Source organism: Triplophysa dalaica, chromosome 22, assembly GCF_015846415.1.
Source record: "Triplophysa dalaica isolate WHDGS20190420 chromosome 22, ASM1584641v1, whole genome shotgun sequence".
Taxonomy (NCBI): domain Eukaryota; kingdom Metazoa; phylum Chordata; class Actinopteri; order Cypriniformes; family Nemacheilidae; genus Triplophysa; species Triplophysa dalaica.
In genome coordinates, this window is record NC_079563.1 from 5829393 (window position 1) to 5854625 (window position 25233).

The 25233-nt window shown below is 36.7% G+C and overlaps 2 protein-coding genes across 3 annotated transcripts in view; one reads left to right on the forward strand and one right to left on the reverse strand.

Annotated features, from left to right (window-relative positions):
* The window catches only part of strbp (spermatid perinuclear RNA binding protein), a 52834-nt gene extending 50514 nt beyond the window's left edge, over positions 1–2320 (forward strand). Inside the window, 1 exon segment of the mRNA XM_056735966.1 lies at positions 3–2320. Within this exon segment, the coding sequence (XP_056591944.1) occupies positions 3–79 (77 nt within the window). The 3' untranslated portion in view covers positions 80–2320.
* An 11444-nt stretch (positions 2321–13764) lies between these two features.
* Positions 13765–25233, reverse strand: part of LOC130411374 (rab GTPase-activating protein 1) — a 78138-nt gene continuing 66669 nt past the window's right edge. For both annotated transcript variants that reach the window (XM_056735968.1, XM_056735967.1), the window contains 7 exons: positions 23151–23243; positions 21436–21546; positions 21257–21361; positions 19728–19811; positions 17074–17145; positions 16130–16327; positions 13765–15111 (listed from right to left, as the gene is read on the reverse strand). In XM_056735968.1, coding sequence (XP_056591946.1) covers positions 14989–15111; positions 16130–16327; positions 17074–17145; positions 19728–19811; positions 21257–21361; positions 21436–21546; positions 23151–23243 — 786 coding nt within the window. In that variant the 3' untranslated portion in view covers positions 13765–14988. The remainder of the gene's footprint in view (positions 15112–16129; positions 16328–17073; positions 17146–19727; positions 19812–21256; positions 21362–21435; positions 21547–23150; positions 23244–25233) is intronic.

Below are 25233 nucleotides of genomic sequence, written 5' to 3' on the forward strand. Positions count from 1 at the left end.
AGGTTTGCCCAAGAGAATGCTTCTGTTGCCCATCATGAAAATGCCCGCCTACCCCGTCCCCCACTACTACTCCTTTTAGCTCAGGAGCCTGTCTACACACACACATACACACGCACGCACAGCTTCAGATGACATCAGAAGGGGTGGTCAGGTAGCACAGCCCTATCAAATGCAGGGATAGCTATAAGGGTGTCTGTCAAGTGCTTTTATTTCCTCATTATCACTTTTTTGTTCTTACTGTTCTCTGATTTTAATAGGAAATGCAGGTTTTACATTCTTCAGATAGAAAACTTGAAGGATTTGTACTGTGAATTGTTACCTCATTCTTGGAAACTTAAATTATTTCAGCCTTTTTTTGTTACCATGGTTGTAATTTTTTCTCTGTAGAATGGGAAGAGGTTTTGTTTTGACACAGGCGTAATCTATGTACGGATATCAGGAGTTGTTTAAGATGTATAGAGCTAAGACAAACTACTGCTGACAAATAAACCTTATCTTCATGAACTGCCAAGAACTGACTGGTGTATGTTTGACACTGCTTGGGTCGGCGACGTGGCGTTTCCGCATTCTATAATTTAGTACTGAAAATAGCAGTTAAGAATTAACATTTCATGTTTGTTTTATGAATGTTTCGGGCTCTAAATCATTCTTTTCGTGGTTTTACTTGGTTGAATTTAAGGTTATATTATGGAATTTTCGTTGGTATGGAATCGTCTTTATGGATGATTCCAGCAGTAACAACGTAAACTTTATGCGTTCCCAAACTTAACTTCTGTTAGACTTCTGCAAAGAATCAATAACTGTTAAGTCTTTTTTAGTGAATTTAACACAATTAAAGATTCATTAAATATAATTTTAAGTGTTTTATATAACTAGATAGAACGATAGCCAAACACAGACCGGAAGGACACGCTCCATGGGCCAGGCCGTATATAGTATCTTTAAATTTGTGCAATTTAAAGTTAACGTAAGTTGTAAAACATTAAATATTACTTTGAGCAGACAGATTTAGTGGTCACAGGACTTGTGACTATTCTGTCCGAGCATCGGATGAGTTGAAATGATTTTCTGGGGCACGCGTCAGTATGGCAATAGTGATTTAGAACCCAAAACATTTCTTTAATTCTCTCATTACAGCTTGTTTTAAATGTAGCCCAATCTTTGGAAAAATCTTTTAGTGTTTAGTGACCTTTACATCATCCATAGATCTTTACATTTTGTTGTCCCAAGAAATGGTAACTTCATTAAAACTCAAAGCTAGTCAGGCTATAGCTTCTTTCTTTGTTGTTCTGCTAGAAGGTCAGTAGAGTTAAAATCTCAAGGAGAGACACACACATTACACGACTCAAACATGGTCCCTCACACGGACACACACCGGAGCCTCCAGTCACAGCCTTACAACGGAGAATCGAAAGCAGCAACAAGGGATCCATGGAGACATGCTACTGATATGTCTTTTTGTTTGTTTGTTTTTACTTATTGATGAGTGTACAATTGTGTGTGAGATGTTATTTCATACTCCTCCAAAGGCCAGCACAAGCAAATTCATATTAAGGCCAGTTGCAAATAGCCTGGTAATCTTCCAGATACCTCCAAAGATGACCCCACTTAATTTTGACTGCCTTACACGTTACTTAAAGGTTTGTCCTTGTTTTTACGCTTCTTGAGCTAAAGTTGATTAAAATGCGTTTTAAAATTGACCACAAGACTTCTTGTCTGGTTTTTTTAGCAGTGCTTGTGCTGGCTTATGGCTGGGTCATGATCATCGCTTACCAAAGAGGAATACAACCGCCATGGTTACATGAGTGGTCACGATTTTCCCATTCATTGTTAACGGACTCACCCCACCCATTCCTCATGGCCATCCTCAAGTGTCCACTCTCAACCGATGGCCTGTCCTCTTTGGTAGTGATTATTGCTGTCATTGTACTATACTCTCTCGAAAATCACAACAGACCTGATTTGTCAGAGTTATGTACTAACTACATCTGTACGGAAACTTCAAAGTTGCCGCATACGTTTCACATTTCCTCTGCCTTTTATATCGAATGAACAATCTCAGAGTTATTTCCATTTGAATAGTTTTTTCCCTGTATGATTTTTTTCTTTTTGTCGGAAAGTGATAAACGTGCAGCTTAAGTTGTTGATGTTTTTTATTAACCTGAAACGCTCCCAGTGCAATGAAAACTCCACGTACAGCCTGAAAGAGCAGAGGCCCTAGTATCCACCCCTGCGGCACACCCCAACTCCATTTACCTTCATCAGAATGTATTCCCCTGCCTCCTCCGGGCCGCACCATTAATCGCAGCTTTCTCTGCTCTTGTCCTTACTGTAGGTGGTCTTTTCATTGACAATCCCTTTTACCAGCCTCGGACCATCGCTCCTTTTTTTATTCACTTGGGTCCTCAAGATCTCTTCTCTGACTTCTAGAACCATCAGGTTGTGTGGCTTTAAAGTGTCGTACCACTCCAGGCTTGACCAGGCTGTCTCCACCGCACAGAAATGGCCCAAACTTCATACACTCCACCCAAACCCATCCATACCCTATCTATGGATCCAAAAATGCACCAATCTTACAAAAGCAATATTCCATTTGACTTGCTCGTCCCGAAAACCGGCTGGGGACCTCGTTTCCTCCGTATATAGCAATACACTTGAACTTCTTTGGGCTGTAAGCTTACTTGAGAAGATGTGAATGTTCAGTTGAGTTACTCTTGACTTGGCTTTGCAATATAGGCATTATCATTGTATATTTACCACATGTGTATGTGTGGCTATATTATAAATATACACAAATATGCATATATATGTATGGTCTGTGGCACTATAAATATATATGTGTAGATAAACCTATGTACCTATGTATATTTATATACAGTATATATACATATACATATTCTTGGTATTCATGATTTTAGATTTGTAAAGTGATATGTAAACAAACTAGGATATAGCTTTCTTCCAATTTTATATATACAGTAGATACAGTACATATATGCTAAGCAATTTAATCTTGTGAACATGCAATATGAAAGCCCTTTTCTTAATCTACTTGCAGTAGATTAGTAATGCTTCTTTTGTTGCACCTTCAGCAGCTTGATCGTGTCTTTTCACTAGATCTGCGCGAGCGTGTGTGTATGTATGCTCGCATGCTCAGTCGACCAAAGTCTGCAGTTCTGGTTGGGTTGAGAGGTCGTCCTCCAAACATATGGCCACCTGTTCATGACAGGCATACATGCAGGTCTTTCTAAAGCACATCTGACTGAGATGCATACTCATACACACCATCACTAACACGTTTGTGTGAGCAGGTCTGACGGGCAGCTAGCGTGACCCAGTCACTCACTTTTCCTCGCAAAGCACAGGTAACTTTCCTTTATGCAGCAAGGTGGCCATCCATTGTTCCACACATACTGGGGCCTGTTTCACACCACATGTGTAAAGTATGTATTATTTTTATTATTTTGGTGCCTGTATTAACAGCGTTGGTTAGCAGAAATATAGCTGCAAGAAAAACATTTAGGGACTGAGCTTTATTTTTGCTTTATTACTGAATGCAACAGAAAACACGTTGAGACTGCACTGGAAACATATTTATCTTTTGAAATGTAGGTTTTATTTTTAAAGAAGACTTTTGTTTGATGATTTCAACCTAGTCTCACGGGAATTCATAACTGTTTTACGATGTGAATCTTACAAAACGCGGGATTCTTAGAAAAATCTAACACTGAAGGCCGAAACCTAACGTCACTGACGCGAAAGCAGATCGTACTAAAACGTACTTATAAAATTGCACGAATTCGCTCATATTAGCCATCTCATAAAATAGTGCTGAATTTAACAGATTTTGTTGGTAAATTTGACTAAATCGAAACATTTTTTAGCTGCAGTTGTGTAGAATGTGTAGAATATCCTACTATTTGGATTTTAACATACTGCTATTGTGAAGTTTTCTGTGGCCCACTATTTTTACACCGTTTTGATTAATGTGATTTCTTCATTTTATTATCATTGTATTCTTGAAACTAATCCTGCTGTTATAAAAAATGTTCTCAAGACTAGATAATAAATTCTAGGGATTTCTGACGTGAATGGTGCTAATGTTTTAGGCAACAAGTCGGAAATACAAATAATATTGGATTTGTCTACGTTACCCAATAATAATAAAAAATGAATTAATGTACTTTTCTAACACCAAACACAGAGAAAAAGTCAAACTTGTTCAACCCTGTATATGTAGAAGGTCAATGTTACAGTTAACCCCACATACAGTACTAACCCATAGATGCTTTTCCACCATTAAACCAAATGGTCCTAAAAACAGTTAAGCACAATTACAAACTGCCTAGAATGATCAACGCTGTGGTTCTGTATAGAGGCGGTCATACAGCAGGAAGCCTTTCAGTGTGAACGCTCGATGCCATTTGTTGCATCTACCACGTTCTGCAGCCTGCGGTGTGAAAACATGCCTTGTTTGGTGCAGCAGCAGAAGATTGCTTTTTATCTCTAAGTTTTTCTTCAGCAGGTTTGTTGTAGCGCAACTTTAGGCTAACTAATTAAAAACAATCAAAATACTCCCAGATATCAACCACAGAGCACAGTAACGGCAAAAGAAGCATTTCATGAACCATCCTTCTGAATGTCATACTATAGTCTGAATGCTTCTCTATAAGTATTGAAATTTATTTTAGATACAGTATTTCCTTATTTCACACGTGTACTAGTCATTTGTTCACTGGTATTCTATTGATGTCAAAACAGTTTTGTAACCGCAATTTCTGAATAATAACCTTAGAGCAACAATCTTAGATTTCACTCAAAGAAATGCAGCTGACCAACTTCCCAGCTCACATAAATAAATATATATTAAACCCGTCCACTTATATACAGTACGGTAGTCTCCTCGTGTATTAAGTAATATGTTAGCCGTTGTGTTTGAATGTGAAGTATCGTAGCTTCAAAAATAGGAGGAAATGGGATATAATCAAAGAAATATTACGGATTAGCACTAGTTTAGTAGTAATCAGTTAGTAACTGCAATAGAACAACATGCCTCTGGCAAGCGTCAATATCCTTGTTTGTTATAATGTGATTTTTTCTTCCTTTGTTTCTTAAAATTTTCTTTACAAAAGAAATGTGTTTTTGTCCTTCCCAACCAGACGAGACTTGTGTCATTTTTGAATTAGAGATGGTAAGTCTTGTATGGGTAAGTTTTGTGTGGAAATGCAATAGAGATAGCGAAATTAAGACAGAGGAAATGGCCTAACTAGACAAGGTTTGTCTTTTTTAGCTTTATGAATGGTCGTCAAACACACAAGCCCCTGTCCGTGTCTCGCATCACATCAGCGCTGAACACATTTCAAACGAATTACAATTGGGAGTTGAAGGCAAGCCAATGCACCGCATAATGATGAAAACGCGATATGGAGTTAAAAAGAGAGATTATAAAGTGTAGCAGAGAATGCTTCAAATAAAAATCATGTCATAGTCTTTCATGTACTGTAGTTATTTCGTCAAGGATGAGCCGTCTTTTAAAGCCATTCAAATGCTGAAGAAGCACATTGTGGAATAATGCACCACAATGGCATAAAATACATACTGTTAATAACTATTAATAACTTGTTATAGAACACTGATGTCTTGTATAAGAGAACATCAAAAATAATATGTTTAGTAATCACAGTGATTTTATTAAGGTTAAGATTGTTATACTTAGATTTATGAAATACCAAAAAGCATCACTTTGTCAAATTACTGTAATGCATAGGCTTAGTCTTATAAATACAATACATGCTTTCTCACAAATGCGCTGTCAAATATTTCAAAGCAATTTATCAGATTGTTGTCGACAAGGGACAGGGACATTTCATTCATCTAAAAATACAAAACTAAGTCATAAACAGTCTGTCTCTATAAGTATGCGAAGTAGCCGTGTTGTTTTGCTGCGATGCTTTAGAAGCAATAAGATATTCTCCCGAAGTGCCAGCCTGCCTCCCCAGGTGGTGTTGGCAGGCAGATGGTCTTCATAAATATGTTGTGAGGAATCATGTTTTAGTTGAGTTTAAGTTTTAATTCTGCTCATCAGAGGCGATGTGTTTGGAATATCAGTGGCGGGAACGCATACGCACAGCTGCGTCTCAAGTCTGAAGATGGCGTCTAAGATGAAATTGAAAAAAGAGTATTATATATACAAAATATTATATTTAAAAAATTGTTAGTAACAAAAAACCCTTGGTCCTCTTTGACTTCTATTGAATGCACAGAAAAACGGTGCAAGTCAACGGGGACCAACAGTTTTTACGTTTTTCCAAATATCTTCTTTTGTGTTTTGCAGAAAGTCATACAGGTTTGAAATAACAAGACAGATTTTTCTTTTTGAAGGTGAACTATTCCTTTAATGTGTGATGTCATTACATCAATTAAAATATCAAACCAAATATCAGCAAAACAATGATGGTTTTTATACTTTTCGGTGAGCCATTTTTTGTCAAATCAACATGTTTCATTGTCTGACAACCAATAAGTGTCTAAAATGGCACTTGGTTTGATATTTTGTTTGATGTAATGCCATTCGTGCATTAAGTGCAAAGTTAACATGTTAAACTTTGAGTTTCCCAATGCGTTGGTATGTGTTTTAGGGATAGTTTGGCTTAAAATAAAATATTTGTCATTCTTAACTCTTCCTTACAAGTGAATCAAAGGCGTCAGTAACACTTCTGTGCCAGGTCTCCATCCACATTGGCGCTCAATGCAGCAGGCTTGTACAATATTTCAAAAGTAAATTTGACCTTGTTATGAAGGAAAGGGACTTGTGTGTGGGACTAGAACCAGAAGAGCTGCTCATCCAGTATGCGAGCTTGCAATCCACTTGCAAAATAAATTGCGGATGCGAATGTTCTTTTTTTCCACGTCTCCAATCTTCTCCCACATATAGCCGGGGCAGATGGGCACAGACGTCATTTGATCTGGTTCATGCGTAAGCTGGGATCTTTATGTTCCCATAGACCAGCAATAGAGCCATTTTTAGGTTTGGAATGTATTCTGTAGTTGAATGTAGTATCATAGAAAAGCTGCTGTAACTGATTAATAATTGATCTTTCTTCATTTTTTGGAGTGGGGTTTATCTGGCCGTGTGTTTTATTGCTTTTATTTATACCTCTCATGGGAATTCCCTGCTTGCGTGCTCTGCCACGATTCTGTAAATACTCCTCTCGAGTCGGACTGCAGGTGAAAGCAGTCCACGGGATTCTTATTTATCAATTTCACAACTTTTATGTAATTTGACAAATTATTTAAACAAACAAAACAGAACTATCTAGATTTGAGATATTATCGAGTATAATAATATAATGTGAATTGGTGATTGTGCACAATTTCTGTAAGCAAGCAGTGCTTGAACATGACAGCAGTAGATGTTTGCTAGCCGTGGTATCAAATGATGAAATTATAGTGGTTTGTCTGTCATTTTATTGCCACAATTTATGCTTTCAAAATAAAGTGCTGAATCTCTATAAAGTGTAAACCTTTTTCAAAAAATAAATCTATATCTATAATGAATATGAAACTGTCACGTGTGGTGTGTTTTTCCTCTGTGTCGATCCTTTTGTGTTTAGGCCAAGTACACACTCCATCTCAACATGCTTTGAGTGTGTACGCTTGTAGTGATAGTGTGACGCATTTAAAGGGATAGATCACCCAAACATTCACATTCTGTTATGTTGCAACCCATTACTTTTAGTGTAGGGACACAACACCAATGCAAGTCAATGGGTACTGCCATTGTGCGGCTACTAACATTCTTTAAAATGTCATCTCTTGTGTTAGCAGAAGAAGAAAGTCAAACAGGTTTGAAATGATAGGAGGGTGAGTAAATGAGGACATCATTTTCATTTCGGGTGAACTATCACTTTAAATTACAGTTCACCCAAAAATAAAATATCTGTCCTCATTTAGTCACCCTCAGATAGTTCTAAACCTGTATAAATGTGTTTGTTCTGCTAAACACAAAGAAAGATATTTGGAAGAATTTATGGCAGTAAATGGAGGAATGAGATCTGTTTGGGTTACTGACATTCTTCCAAATATCTTCTTTTGTGTTCAGCAAAACAGAGAAATTAAAACCGGCTTAGAACAACTTGATGGTGAGTAAATGTTGACAGAATTTTCATTTCTGGGTGAACTGTCCCTTTAAATGCAACTTACTTTAGTTGTAGAAGTAGAAAATGCAATGAATTTGAAACCTTTTTCATCTAGCTGACAACTCTTCAGGTGGGCGTGCTTTCCCGGTCCGCTTTACAAGCAGTTGTAGAGAAAATACATGCCACAACACTGGAACATCTTTAGAAACATTTTTTAGAATTTAATGTTCTACCTGTCAGATTATTGCACTCAAGACTGAAAAACAAGTAAGCAAATGATCTGTGCACGATAAATGACATGTAAAGGCCGGGACTAACGTCTGTCTCACACATACGTTTACTTTTGCAGTGTGTGTGCTGATGTAAATGTAACTTAACTGTTCAATAAACTAAAATACACCTTTACAATAGTAAACTAATGTGCGAATCTGAAGAGATTTTTTGAGGGGTTATTTTGGCAACTAGTTTTGCTTTTTTGAATTCTTCATCATGGGAATAAAGTAATAAGATGACTTCAATACATCAATTATATGCATTTAATGCTGAAATTACTACATTTTCCTGTCAATTCATACAAACCGATCCTGCAGTGGACCAACCGCTCACAGCATGTGTATGAATTGTCTAACCCAGTGGTTCTCAATCTTTTCAGATCAAATACCACCTTTAATAAAATGAGTTGTTCAAAGTATCACCTGCTGACCGCCATAGAAAATCACATGAATAAACCCTCAAATTAATAGTAGACCAATGAATCTTAATCTTTACACCTCGTCCTCCAATTCTAATGTATTACTAATACTGCAAACACTTTTTATTTACTAGGTGTTTTCAAACTAAAGAACAGGTTTTTTCCATGTTTTTTCAAGTTAGTCAGCAGTGATGGACAAACACTTTTCTGTAGTGCAGTAAACAGGGCTCTGTAAATGACTCTTCGTGGGGACTTGCAGAAATATTACACACTTTTTTAACGCATAAGTTAAAAAAATATATGTGTACTTAAACATCAAGAGAATATATATATATACAACAAACAGATACTTACACTTTACTGCAAAGGCTCCTGTCAAAGCGAAGCATCTAAAATACATTGCAACGCGTGATTCATTGATTTAACCTCGAGTAGATGCAGACGCGTGTTGAATTAGCTCTTTACAACATTAACAACAGCTTAAAACAGAGGTTCAAGTGCAGAAATACAGAAAAAGCTTTATTGACATGTAGCTCATCGGAAGAGAGAGAGAGACTCACAAGTGCCTGTCTGCTCCCGCTTTGTGTTTGAGCTGCCCATCACACGCCTGACATACGTGGCCTTATGGTTCGAGAGTGGGACTCGTGACCAGAAGGTTGTTGGTTCCATTCTTCACTCTCTGGATGTGTCAAATGCAGAAGTCACATTTCGGGTATGTGACAATTAGGTCACTTTCACTATTCACTTTAAAACGCATAAGGTAAATGAATATATAAAGTTTTCTGTCGTGTCACGTACCACCGGGTCTCTTCAAGTACCACAGTTTGAGAACCACTGTTCTAACCTTACTTGCAGAACCAAATATGCACTGCAGATGGAGTTTGTGTAAAACTGGCAAAATAATTTGAAATTGTAGCTACATATCTAGACTAAAAGCACAGAAGACTAAAAATGTAAATATCTCGTAGCAGGCTTTTTTGTTTTTTGGGTTCATGAGAATTACGAGAGTAATTGGCACCTTACAGCAATATTATAAGGACGTTGGCATTGAGTTAGGATTCTTCAGAACAAACTAGCAGACAGAACCTGCTAGGCAAACAAGTGCTGTCAGCTACAATTTAGTTTAAGATGTTCAAATGATACATGTGTGGTCTCATGATGTGGTTCAAAGGGTTTAGCCCCTAATCTGTAACACACTTGGACGGGGTCAGTTTGGACAGAACATTCTGGGTAATGTTGGTGTTCTATGACTTGCTGTGATGAAACGACAGGAGTCCAGTTACACTTGGCGTCAACGGCAGGATTAACCATCTACTGCTTGCTGCTACTGTGGCCAATTCTTGCTTTTAAAACGAATGGCTGGGAGAGTAAACAACAGGACACACGACTTCATTCACACTGTCAGTACAAATCTGATTATTTATATATTTGTAGACTATTTTATATACACCGTGTATGCCTAGTGTTATATAAAAAATATGGCCCTTATATGAATGTAGCTTGAGAGCAGTGTTTGGCAAGTTACTCTGAAAAGGTAATTAATTACTGGTTACTTATTACATAATCAATAGTGTAATTACAAATTACTTTCTCCAAAATGTATTTAATTACGAAATATTAATTACTTTCTATATCCTACATTAACTTTGTTTAGATAAGTGATTCAAGGAAGGACATTGAAAATGTATTCAAATAAATAATATAAGTATTATTATTAACTGGCAAATGTACAACAAATGTGATCATTATAGATTAAAGCACGGATGAATTTTGATGTCTATTCCACTATTGCACACACATATATTACATGTATTTAGTTTAAGTACATCAGAAGTAACTAATGAAATTACAGAAAAAGAGAGTAATCCCTTACTTTACTTTTGCCTTGAAAAAGTAATTACATTACAGTAACTAATTACTTAGTATCTAGTTACACCCAACACTGCTTGAGACAGATTTGTAAAACGTTTTATTCATAATTTATATAATTATTTCTTTTCTGCTGTTCACACTTGCTAAATATAACCAGCTTCTATTTGTTCACGCACAAATATAGGTTTTGGACTGTCAGTGTGAACGCAGCCTAAGTGCCCACACGGCTGCACTCCTGTAGGCTGTTAACAAGCTTTGAGCCGTGAGGTAAAACGGAATATTCTTGAGCACGACAGTGAACTTAATCTGCTTAACCGTCAAAATGTAAAAGATCCCTGCTGTTTAATGGACACCTCTCATCTGGGAAAACCATTAGAGTTTTTTCCAACTGTTCTGGTTATTCATTGGAAGCTATTTTAGATGACTTAGCAAGCACAAGACCTCAGGCCTGTGTCAGCGAAACCTGGAACCAAGAGTTGAGCTGGCTATCTATACGTGACTGGTAAGACTGAATGCTTTTGACATTCCACCTGTTCTCTGCCAGTGCATCCGAAGGCTAGAAAGGTATGACCGAGCTGTGGGGTTTGGTTTCATGAGCATTTATGTTCGGGTCTGCACTGATGACAGGTTACCGTGTGTAACGGGATTCCCAAACTTGCTTAACACCTCTCAACATCTCATCTCACGCTGCTATTTAAAGAGTTAAGGTATCGTGTGTACACAAGCATAATTATATTAAGGGTCTTGCTTTAGGATAACTGTTTTGCTTCTGACTGTGTTTATTGACCTTGTTTACTTGTCACGTGACTGGTTCGGCTGTCAAAGTTCTTTGATTTATTGATGAGAAATATTAAGGGGGAGGTCATTGGGACTCCAGGTTGAGGTAAGAGGTTCAGGGTCATTCAGATTTTTTCTCCAATTTTCTGCCGATTTAACTTTTAAAGACCAAATAAATGCAGAGATTATACATTTTGAATGGAAGGTTCACCCAAAATCAATATACCTGTACATCATGTCATATCTAATCTGTTTGATGTAATTCTGTAGAACCCAGAATATATTTTGAAGAATGTTGGTAACCAAACAGCAGTGACTCAAAAACTATTCTTCAAAATATCTTCTTTTGTGTTCCACAGATGAGAGTAACTTACACAGGATTTGAATAACATAAAGGGGAATAAATGATACCAAATTCTTCCCCCTTTCTAGATGTATATTAGCAATTATATTTCAAGGCACAGAAACTATACAATTTAAACTCTTTTAATAGCTTAAGTGGTGTTTTTGGCAATGACAGCATTTCCTCATACATGGCAAGTCAACATTTGTGCACATTAAAGCTCCAAATCTAATCTAACACTATGTAATTGGTTTGATGTGATTTATGACCAACACAATCTCACGGAAATTTTACTATTTTTATGAGGTGGCTAATTCGTATGAATTCGTACAATCTTATTTGTAGGTTTTAATATGCTTCTGTGCCAGTGATGTTAGGTGTAGGGAAGGGCCTTTTTGTACAGTTCACATCGTGGGAATACATACGAATTAGCCAACTCATAAAATAGTTCAAATGTTATTAAAGACAGGAAGTCAGATTACAATCATTCGCCTGGTTATGCCGTCTATAATGTTTGCATATGCATTTAAAATGCTGGTATAGATGCAATTAAACCCTATCAAAATGATAATTGAAGCAGTCATCTTAACAGAACTTACTCATTTTTACATAAAAAACTGTGTGAATGTACATGGGTGGTTCTGCAACTACACTGACTTTTTTTTATAAATCAACCCCTGTGAATTTTAATCCGAGTCTGTAATTCATATAAAACGGTCAACAATATTGCATGGAGTAATTAAGATTTTAATAATTGTAGTTTATTATACAGTAAACATTAAAAATGTGCTGCCGCAAAGACATGTTGCCCAAATGAAATTTTTGCTGTCAATTAGCAAGGTCTACTACATTAGTTTTGACTCCTTGCATCTTAATATACATTTATTTTTAAAATGTAGTTCAAAGTACAGGGTCACTAAGCTGTATGGTAAGGACAGTGTTGGGTAAGTTACTCTGAAAAAGTAATTAATTACTAGTTACTCATTACATATTCAATATTGTAATTAGATTACTGTCCAAATTACTCTGTCCAAAAAGTATTTAGTTACTCATTACTTATTACTTTCTATATCCTACATCGACCTTGATTAGTTAAGTGATTCAAGGATAGACATGAAACGGCTTATTTAATTCATTCAAATAAATAATATTATTAACCAAAGTATTTCAAATGTGAGAATTATACATTAAAGCACAGATTTTAAATTAAGACTTTGAATTTTGATATCAATTACACTATTGCACACGCATATATTTCACAAAGTATTTAGTTTAATTACATCAAAAGTAACTGTAATTAAATTACAGAAAACATATGAGTAATCCCTTACTTTACTTTTTCAAGGGGAAAGTAATTAAATTACAGTAACTAATTACTTAGTTACTAGTTACACCCAACACTGGGTAAGGACACACAATAAATACTGACACAGATAAGATGATATTTACCTTATATTTTGGGGATCTTGTGAGTGAGGCGGTGAGGTGTCCTTATATGTCAGCAATGTTTGTTTCTTTAGAAACTAGATAGTTTGTCTTTGATAAATGTCATAATAAACTCCGTTTTTCATGTTGCGGGAGACTCAAAAGTGTGGGACAGGCACATTTACTTGAAAAAATCAAAACTATGATCAATAAATTATACAAAAATGTAAATTAAACAATTCCTTTTAAATGAATGTTTGTATTTTGAAATAAGGTCAAATTGTAATTCAATTAATACATTTGAAGTACTTTAACATTGTGACCCGAGTCATGAACAAAAATAGTGTTTGGACCTATAAATGCTTCATAATTTTATATTAAATCACTTGTCAAGTTGTGTAATGACTGACTATATATTTTATTTCACCCCTGGACTTGACTGCCCGTAGTTTCAAAAACACTATTCACATTTATGTATGTGTATGTACAAAAACAATTACAGACACAAGACCACGACACATGTTCAGATGTTTATATTGAAACTCGTGGAAGTACACAATGTAACCTACACTATTACAATGGTCACACAAATGCAATGTTTGCTAAAGGTACATTTGGCATGTAATAATGAGACAGCAGTTTGAAATTTAAGACCAAAGCAAAATGAGTCATGTCGTAGCACAGTACAACGAGGCAACATTAGTACAGTTACCAGGTAGAGAGAGTTAAAATATAAAATGAATCCAAAAACAAAACATACGCTTATTTACAAACCCAGTGCACAAGGCCCCTTTTAACAAAAACAAGAACTCCAGCAAGCCAGATATTTATATAAATATGTCTGTAAGGTGCAAACACCTTCCCCGAAGAATATTCTTCTATACACACGCGTTTCTCACACATACACGCACCTATACGTGCACACAGTGACTGTCCAAAGTTGGGCTTTTCTTCTCCGTGTGCTTGCCGATCAGAGCGTGTGCTCGATGCTTAAGTGCTTTAGAGAGCCTTTCCTGTTACCTATGATGCAAAGTTACCAGTAGAGGACCGTTTACAATCTTTAAGTTACACTATATCCCACAGTTCCATTCTCGTACACACACACCATTAAGTTTTGTTCGTAGCAGAAAGGCGCCAGCTTGTGGTACGAGGAGGAACATGAACGTTCACTCTACAATCTACAGTATGTACAGTGTGCCACCTGTCTACTTCCCATTTCTAGTCTTCCTCAGTTACCATGATTTTAGCCAATAAACACGCTTTGTACAATAAAAGTAGAATGCTTCAGTCATACACATGCACACACACATCAGTACATTTGCCTTCACCTCGCACAAAAGCAGACCTGCGTTACATAAACGTTAAAGTTGAACAGAAAGAATTTTATCGGGTAGCAATTGTACCTTACGTTGAATCCGACTCAGTGTTTGTGCAAGGAAATCTCGAGTAGGACAGTGGTTGAAACGTTAATATTCCCCGGAAGATAGTTCAGTCAGCTAGAACCCACTCAGTCATTTGTTTAATATCAGTAGTAGAAAGACTAGCGTTAAAGTCTTGTTTCTTTCAGTAAATACATGTATTTCTGTCAGGGCAGCTGGTACCCCAAAGAAGTTTTTTTATACAAAAGGAAAAACGGAAGAGGACATGTTGTTCACTCTGTTCCAGCTTGAGTGTAAGAGCACTGGACATGAGATGCAGAGACAGAAGAAGCGAGGAGTGTTTTTTCTCTGAATGTGGTCCTCTTAGACGCCCTCTTTGCCTTGAGCTCCTGTGACAGTCTTGATGGAGGTTAACGTCCGGTTGAACCACGTCTTTTTGGCTGCTTGGACTTCGTTCAGAGCCAGACCGAGATGATGCTCCAGGTCCTGAGGAAAGAAAAGCATTTACTACTTGAATACACATCTAATGGGTTTATAAAACAGGCAATTGCACTGAGGTTAAGCGTCTTGATCGAAGGCTTGATGGTGAGAAAAATATATAAGTTAAATATATATAGAGAACGTAAAACACTTTAAATATTCATTTATTTGATGACCTCAGGCTGACTATCAAATGATCATATCATTTCATTTTTATATAACTGACCACACAGTTTTCCAAAAGTGTCATAATTTAGTATGCAAATTAAAGTTGTTTACAGCAAAATGGTCAATTTTGATTTTGGAGAATATCTTGTATTGTTTTAAATATTGTATAAAAATATTTTATACTACCAAATTACCAAAAGATTTTATATTACCAAAAGATTTTTTTTGATTTATTGCTATTTTTAGATTGCATTCAATGACATTTGCCAGCTAAGATTAAATTGTAGTTTGCAATGTGAGCAAGGTAGGAGTCAGGAAAGGTTTGGGACATCTTTTAAAAGCGGTCACTATCACTGCTGATCTGTTGAGAGCATTTAAGAAACCGCAAGTACTTAAAGGGCTAGTTCGCCCAAAAATGAAAACTGTCATCTTTTACCCTCAGCTTGTTTCAAACCTGTTTCAATTTCTTTGTTCTGTTAAATACAAAGAAAGATATTTGTAAGAATGTTAGCAATGTTCAGTTCTGTGACATCATCCACTTCATAGTAGGAAAGATAGATATTTTGAAGAATTTAGGAAAACACACAGTTTAGGGCACCTTTCAGTACAAAACGCATCAAACGTTTTCAATCATCATTTCAAAGTAGTCAAGTGGTTCTTTTTGAATAACATTTAATAAAAAGTAAAAACATTACTCTTTTCTAAACAATTATATGTTGGCACCATTATAGTTTTCAAACATTTAAACATACAACTTCAGATTTAAAAGGTCATGAGAAACCGTGTTTTAAACAGTTCTGTAAATATATACAAAGGCACAATATCTCCTGTCTGGTGAGGGATTGAGTTCAGGTACCTGGATCTTGCATTCGGCCTCCACCAGCTGAAGTTTGGTCTGAGCGAGCTCCAGTTCCATCTCTCTCAGCTGGTTCTTCAGCGCCTCCTTCTCTTCATCTGTGTCCTCCTCGCTGCCCTCCTTAGGAGCGCTCAGGACCTTCAGACGGCCTTCCTTATTGAAGAGAATGCTGCATTTCTCACAGCCCTCCACCTTCACCTGTACAACCCACACACCAACATGTTAATCTGAGCTTTAAAACCACATACAGTCTGTTAACCAGGTGGAACAGTACGTGAACAGTCGAGATGGTCATTCTCTCATCATTATCATCTTCATGAGCCTCCACGCACCTACACACCTCACTACACACATGCACGTGTGTGTGGTGCCCTTGGTCTTATTGTTTATGATTTTTCATAATGATTTCAACCGATCTGTCTTTTATCAACACGTTAAACAAACTAAATATAAGAAACTGTAAAATTATTATGCACAAAATGTCCATGTCAAACTGTAATAAAAATGAATGAAATGATGTCCCAGTTTCCATCTGATTATTATATTTCGTTCGGAAATTCACAGTTCAAAATCATTCAAAATGCAGAAATGTCGATCAGAAGTTAGATTTGTACTGCATTTGTACCTCCATTTGAACTTTTTGAGCAAAGGTACCAGAAAGCAAAAGATAAAAACATATGCTGGACGTAAGGACCAGTTTTATGCATATTTTGGCCCCTCTGCATCTTTTCTGCAGCTTTTTTCAATAATCTAACAAAGGAAAATAAAAAACAGGGCGAGCGCATAATAAAACTATTCAAATTTTTGTGTAAATACTTCTTTAAATTTGTTGCAAATGTTTTTAAAAAAGTTATTGACTGGCTCGAATTAGTTCCAACATGAACTGCTAATGAAACGTGACGTGCTGTTTGTATAAATGCAGTCTGTGCGTGCGAGAGTCTCACCCGGATCTTCTCTAGTTCTCCTTTGTTCAACGTCTGCTGTTTCTCCAGCCGCTCGCTGAGCTGAGAGCAGATCTGAGACACAGACACACAGGGGTGAAGCTCACATCATACACTATTAATGCTTTGGTTTCAAGATGGAGACATGGAGAAAATGAGGCTTAAGGAGGTCAACCGACAATCATTCCATCAACTCTATTATAAGATATCACCGGTCCTCTTACAGTAAGTGCACAAACACTCACGACAACGACATCCACGATCAAATGTTTGACTATAATAGTGTTTAATTAAAGTTATTAACATTTCTATATACTTCCATCCATCCATTTTCTACCGCTTTATCCGAACTACCTCGGGTCACGGGGAGCCTGCGCCTATCTCTATACTTAATCTGTTTTATTTACAGTAAACCATAATAACCACAAATTAGTCTCACTATAGCAGCCACAGTTTAATCATAATATTTGTAATTAAACTTGTGTTTTATTTTTAAGGGTCTTCAAATCCACTTCTGATAGGACGGCTTTCTGAAACATCCAATAAACTGTGTAGGATAGAAAGGGCTTAGATGTGACACTTCAAAAACTTTAAGTAGTTCTCTAGGCCAGGTGTTTAAATAAATTAATTAATTTACCTACATAAATAAGGTTAAAATAAGTAAAAAAAATTGATTAAAATCTTAAGTTATTAAAATGAACAAAAAACGTTTTAAATAAATTATATTTGATTAAAGTAATTGATTAAAAATGATTTATCTGAACGCAAATTAGAATAAAATTAAATGAATACAAATAATTACTTCATTTAACAATTCAAAATAAAAGTGAGAATGAAAAATATATAATAAGGTTAATTTATTAGAACTAGTTTTAGAGGTATAACAATAATATTATGGTTTATAAACCGAGTGTTTATAAAAGATATGCCTTTATTTTGGGAATGGGGTCCCTCACAGGAGGATGAAACCCCTGCTGTAGGCAAAACAAAATAATAAACCAAACAAAATCATATTGCTGTTTGCTCATGTAAAATGATAAAAATGACATCATTTAATTCTAATAAGAATATTATGTGATTTTCTTAGCAACATGCACATGTCAAACTCCATTGACGTCTAGGATTTTGTTCTTATTCTGCTTGTAAAACGTTTAAAAATGAAAAAAAAAAACATAAATAAACACGAGTGTACCAATGACTGTTATAATGCTGCTTTAGTTTCCACGTTTACTAAACTGCACTGTTTGAGCAATACAGTGTCTATCATTTACAGCGTTCAACACTGTGTAAAGTCCCTAACTCATTGTAGAGAAGTGCAACCAGATATTCAAATGTCTTCTTTTGTGTTGCAAAGTCACATGGGTCTGCATACAGTGTATTCATTACTAGCTGTACTGTCCCTTTAAACTTTCCTCCTAATGAGTGAATGTGTTCAGTTCACACCAGGAAACCATCCAGCGTGATACCTGCAGACCTCAGACACTCGTGTATTGTCTGGCTCACACAAATATTAAACAGAGCAGTAGTGAGTGTGTGAGAGAGGCTCTCGAGCTCAGAGGACGCCATTATCATGCTCCACCATCACTCACGCTGTCAGCGGCCCCATTAAAATGAGCTCCACAGGGACGAGCGCTCAACTATTTTTACAGAGAAGCTCTCATACTGCACGGATCGTGCAACTGAAGCAGACCTCAGATCAGCCCTTATCTTACTGAAATATGCTAAATGAATCTTGTGTGTGAATAGGTGTTTATTGGCCCATTTCCTCTATTTATTGTGCTCTATTAACAGTTATTTTCAGCTGTTCTTTAAAAATTCTGCATAACATATAAAATAAGAGAAACAAATAAGACCCAGTGGGAAGTAAACACACAACACTGCTGCTTGTGCTGACGATTTTAAGTTTGGATTGTGCAGTTTTTAATAATAATCTAATTCTTTTTCTGTCTCAACCAGGACTGTGTGATATATTCACTATTATAATCTATTTGTAATTACTTTATTTCTGCAGATTTAACAGTGTTTTTATTGCTGTTTAATTTTGCAGTCAGTGTTTCATTCTTGGCTCTTATTTAAAGGAATGGAATTGGAATTAAATAAATGGAATTTAGCAGCATCTAGCGGTCAGGTTGCGAATTGCAACCAATGGCTCACTCCACCCCTCGCCCCTCTCTCTATCGAGGCACTACGGTGGTTCACAGAGGACTAAGATAACATCTTTAAAGGGGACATATGACACGGCTAAAACAAATATTATCGTTTAGATGTAATGCAATGTGTTTACACGATTTAAGGTTAAAAACGCTGTAATTTTCACATACTGTGCATGTTTGTATCTCCTCTTTGCCCCGCCTCTCTGAAACGCGCAGATTTTTTAAGAATCTTATAGCTTTGAAAAGCGAGGTGTGCTATGATTGGCCTTTTTTTTGCAATTTTATGTGTCTTATACATGCATGGGCAACTTATTACACACCAAAAACACAGAAAAACATGGATTCGTGTCATATGACACCCTGAAAACGACATTTTTGTCCTGTGAGAGTCACAGATGCCGCTGAAATCTCAGATGTTTTTTGCAATTCGCAACCTCACCACTAGATGCCGCTGAAATCTCAACATCACTCTTTTAAAATGGAATGCTGTGTGTGCGCGTTTACCTGTTTGTATTCTCCAATGATGGAGCCGTTCTTCTTGATCTCAGACTCAGATTTCTCTAGTTCTCTCCGACACATCTCCTTCAGCTGAGAAAACACAAAGATTTTGACGCAGGTTGAGCTTCTTTCATCCATCTCATCACTGTCCTATATTTAACCCAAGCGTCCCCTGTGGGAGACATCTATCCAGTCCATCCGAGGACTACTGTGTCTACAGGCTATATTGGCTTTTTAATATAAGAGCCGTCTCTCAGGGGAACCTCAGCAATCGACTGAAACACACGCCAACCACAATGCCACTCTGCCCTCGCCCGGGGACTGTTCCTTCATATCACTTCCATAAAAATAGACATTAATACAGAATATATGGACATGAAGTCTATTATGAGAAACATTAGCAGTCACGCTTGACTAAAGGCCCGCTCACACCAAGAACAATGATGACTATAAAGATAACTCTAATGATAAGTATGTATGTATCCACTGTGTAAATCATAGACGTAGTGTCTGTGACGTCACCCGTAGGTTTGTGAAGAGATATTTTGAGGTGTGCGGTGCCGGTCGCCATCTCTGTGTCATGACAAATTTAGTCTCCTCTCGAAATCGATCCCCTTTAGGACCCCACGTCATTCTGCTGCTAAAAAAAACTTCTAATGGGTACACTTTTTAGCACCAGATTGAGGTTCTTACAAAATAACAAATACAATATATGTTACTAGTATTTGTGTAAGTCACCATTATTGTCTTTTTCGCTAAATTATTCATATAATAGAACATGAGGCTTTGGGTAGTGAAATAAAATAAATCTCGTTCTAACCTTTTTAGTTATTTACTATAATAAAACTATGGTAATTTAAAAAAATCAAAAGTGATCTTTTTTGTTTGTTGAGCAGATGTTGACGCAGAAATATTATATCTTATAAATAATGTTACATCAAGCTTATATGCTCAAACGTTTTTCGTAAACTTACATTTTAACATTAATAGTTTTTAGGCTATTATTTTACCCAGCGTATTTAGCTCGCTAGAAGCTAGCGCAGGTTTGGTTAGCCATACAACAACATATCGAGATAACAGCTTTGTGATCAGGCATTACAACTGCCTACTAGATTGGGTCCTAAGCGGACACATTTCACACGGGGGCCGAATTTTTCATGACACCAGATAATAATAAATTGGTTGGGTGGAGCTGAGCTGCCTGGTTGCTGGAACCAGCGGTCACTCAAGTGGCCATGCCCTTAATATAATTTAAAGTGACGAGTTGTAGAAAAATTCACCACCCTCACAGTTGTCATAATTAGCTATATAGAGCAAAATAAAGTTCTTTTCTGCTGTAAAGTTGGACATTTTAACAGGGGGCTCAATGAGATTCTGCTTTGCAGCCAGTCTCTAGTGGTCAGTCGACGAATAGCAGTTTAAGTCACTTCCATTTTGGTTTCACGAGAGACCAAACAGATGGACGACAACACGAAGATACTTCCACTTTTGTAGGTGCTTGTATCTGTGAGAGTCATAAGGTGGAGGTGCCCAACCTGTGCCGACTCTTCCTCCAACCGTCTCTTCTCGTCCTCAGAGTCCACAAGCTTCTGTTTGGTGATAAGAAGCTCTTTGTTGAGTGCGTCAGCTTTCTCCTCCGTCTGAAGATAAAGCGACAGTGTTTTCAAACTCACAAACCGCAGGAATCAACATCCCAAACTCCCCAAAAACTTACATTGTCCAAATCTTTCCTCAGTGCGATCTTACTGCTGACCAGCTCGTGTGCCAAGTCGTCATTTTCCTGTTCCAGACGCATGTTCGTTTCCTGTAGCCGTCGGTTCTCTCTCTACAAAACAGACATGGATCGGGTGTGTTTAACTGTGTGCGTCTTGTGACAGTCTATATAATGGTTAACTGTTCTGGGAATATGAGGAACCTTGGAGAAGAGACCTGATTAAAAATTGACCAGCTATAGGGAAATACAGTATGTCATAGAGCTATTAACACTTTTACTAGACTTGAATTTCTCAGGCTTTTAAGGTAACAGTACAATTACAGGAGATATTGTTTTGACTATACAAGCATAGTATACAAATATAAGACAGGTCTTTTAAGCGACACATCTGAACGAGTTAAATATATACATACAATATAATCTACTGTAGTGAGCTGTCTTTCTGAGGTAGTAAACAGACTAGGAATGCTCTACATAGGGATCTACTCTGCACATTAGATGAGAAAGTAATAACTTTTTGTGGTCAATGAAAAGCCATCTCTTCTTCATTTGTCGGGTATTATTGCTTCTGGTTTGGACATTTTAAATCACAGAAATCCTAAAAAGTATATTGTCGCGTAAGTGTGTGTCCTTGTTTTTTCATATTCATAATGTATACATTTTTCTGTCTTTTACAACAGATTTTTGTTTTGTTTTTAATGTTTAGACTTTATCATTAGGGGTGTAGCAAAAATAAACACAATTCAATATGTATATTCAATATGTACATACCGCTGCAATTGCCCAAATGTGGAAAACCTGTTATAAACTCTCAAAAAGGATGTGTTAATTATTATTAAATTCGTTTTTAACACTTTATGTGTCATTTTAACACAGTTTGTGTTGTTTTTGTGTTAAATTAAATAAAGGGACAACACAACAAGAAGTTAAATTAAAACTAATACAAAATGTTTGTTTTGTGTGTTGTTCTTAACACAAATGTTTTTAGAGTGTAAAAAACAAAATTAGTTGAAAACAATTTTCTATGAAGATGCAGATATGTAACTAAATCGTATACAAAAATGTAATAGGATATGAGTATTAAAAATAAGGACGTATCGATGCAAATGTTCTGTGTCAATACCGATACTCAATAACTTGTTTCAAATTTGCGTTTCGCCTCCTTTTGATTGACAGAATACACTCTGCCTTGATCATAATTTGTTTTTAAATAATCCAATAGTGTTAAAAACCAGACAAAAGAGATGATTTGATGATACATCGGTGCATCCATTATAAAAATCAACACTTTCCTTGCTTAAAAGATAGATTCACTCTTATTTTACTTCTCAGATAGAGGGCAGTGGTTGTCATGCCAACGTGTGACTGACAGCTCATACGCGATCATGGTAATTCCTCATGAGCTGGGCTCAGAGCTGCTGCTATCAGAAATCCATCTGGCGCTCATTTCCTCATCTGTCTGAGGCCGGCGCCGACCTCTTCTCAGATATATCTGCTCATTATAAGCACCAAGCACATATGCTAATGGCAGCATGCACAGAATGGAAATGCACGAGAAGTTATTTGGAACTCGAAAGTGTTTCTGACTCGGGGGAGAGCAAGATCTTAGCGTAGATTAGACGTACACGCCCAAATGAATCTTGTAAATATTCATACCCACATAGCCGTGAATGCAGATGTGTAAATCCCTGCACGCAGGAGAGGGATAAAAATACCTCGTATCTCTCGATCGGCGCCTCCTGCTGTTCCTGCTGCTCTCGGATAGTGTGATATTCCTTCTCATACTTCTTCAACTTCTTCTGGCTGATCTGTGACATACAAAAACAAACACATTTTGACGTTTTGTTTTCACAAAATGTAACCGTTCATAATAAACAACCAGAACTATGGAATGATATTGTGGACGGTATTAAAATGGAACTCAAACGAACACCCTTTGTATTTGCTCTGATTTACAGAAAACTGTCAATCAATGGCTTATGCAGTGGGGCGTGTTTGTATGGGGAAATGACGTCATTTGCGTTTGAAGTACGAACAAATAGAAAACGCGACTGCAAATGAAGTTTGCAATTCCTTTTAATATTGTCGACAACATCATTCCATACAGAACAGCTTTCCATTATGTACAGTAGCGCAGAAGTTTAAAGTTGGCAGAATAGAAAAGAAAATACTTTAAAACTGAATTTCAAACCTGAAAAATGGGAGAATCAAAGCATCTTTGAATTAGTTTGCTTAACTACGTGGTACAAGACTAATTCATTTAACAGGATTTGTGTTCATGCCCTTCCTACACAGCAGACACACAAGTAGTGCCGGATTTATCAGCCTGTAGCTCAATACACCCCGTTTTCATCGAATGAGCCAATTTCTGTAAGACCGAGTGTGTTTTGGGTGTAACACCGGCTCTTTCTCCTCAGAACGTGAGCAGGTAGATGCAGGTTTGTAAATTAGCTCTATTTAACACAGAGACACAAACGGGTCTGTTCCATATTTAATCTGTATTGCTTCCACAGATGGAACCTTGTCCAGCTGAAATGAGGTCTGAAAAAAACCTCTCAACGTCGAGACAAGTTCATCAGTCAGCATGTTTTTAGCGACACCCCAGGGATCAATTAGGTCAAGGTGTAGCGAAATGAAAGCGTGTGTGTAGTGCGATGTTGTGGAAGCTGCTCTGAATTATGAGTAGCTTGCAGCCGGGGAAGCTACGGTTTCAGAGTTAAAAGTGGTCTGAGACAAGTATAAATAAATATATAAAACGGTTTCGTTCAAGTCCTTGATTCTGATTGGCCAATAGCTGAGCTTTATTCTGTGCTATAAAACAATGATTCTGTGTATCACTATGCACCGTTAGCAATGTTAATGAAACATGTTGTTGTTTACAGTCGATTAGGGACTATTTTTCCAACGGAAGGAAGGCTTTATGTGATTTTAAAGGGATAGTTCACCCAAAAATGAAAATTCTGTCATGAGTTACTTCTCTCTCTAGTTGGTCCAAACACGTATGCATTTCTGTTTGGTTGAACACAGTGAAAGATATTTGGACGAATGCTTTTAACCAAACAGTTCTTAGACTGCCCCAGAACTGTTTGCTGTCTAACATTCTTCAAAATATCTTCTTTTGTGTTCAAAAGAACAAAATACTTGAGCATTTTTCCTGCTATGGCAGTCAATGGGGTCCAAAAACTGTTTGGATATAAATATTCTTTCAAATATCTTTCTCTATGTTCATCAGAGCAAAGACATTTATACAAATTAAGACCAACTCGACGGTAAGGAAATTATGACAGAATTAATATTTTTGGGTGAGCTGTCCCTTTAATACATATTTGCAGCTTTAATATTTGTATTGCATAGTAAAAATTTCTAAAAGAAATTAGGTCAATTTACAAAGTTAACAATTAATGAATCATTGGTGCTGATGTTTGATGATGCTTGACGTGAGAATATTCAAGTTTCTGTTGTGTTTATTACAAGTTAATTTTGACAGAAATGTGGTTTTCCACAGTCGTTGTTTGGGTAACGTTAAGTCGTTTTAGAAATACCCACATGGGCAATGCGAAAGTAAACCGGAAACTAATATTTTAGATTTAGATTTTTATACATCATCCTGTCAAAAACTGAATAAACTGTACGTACTATCAATCCTAATGAATTAATACTAATTCAAATGTGCACAATAAAATATGGCATTTAATTAACTATAAGCTACTTTTTTTGCAAAAAAATGTTACTGGAAAACCTGCACAACATTGCTGTCGCAATACAAGATTTCCACTACATGATCATCACAGCCTGAAG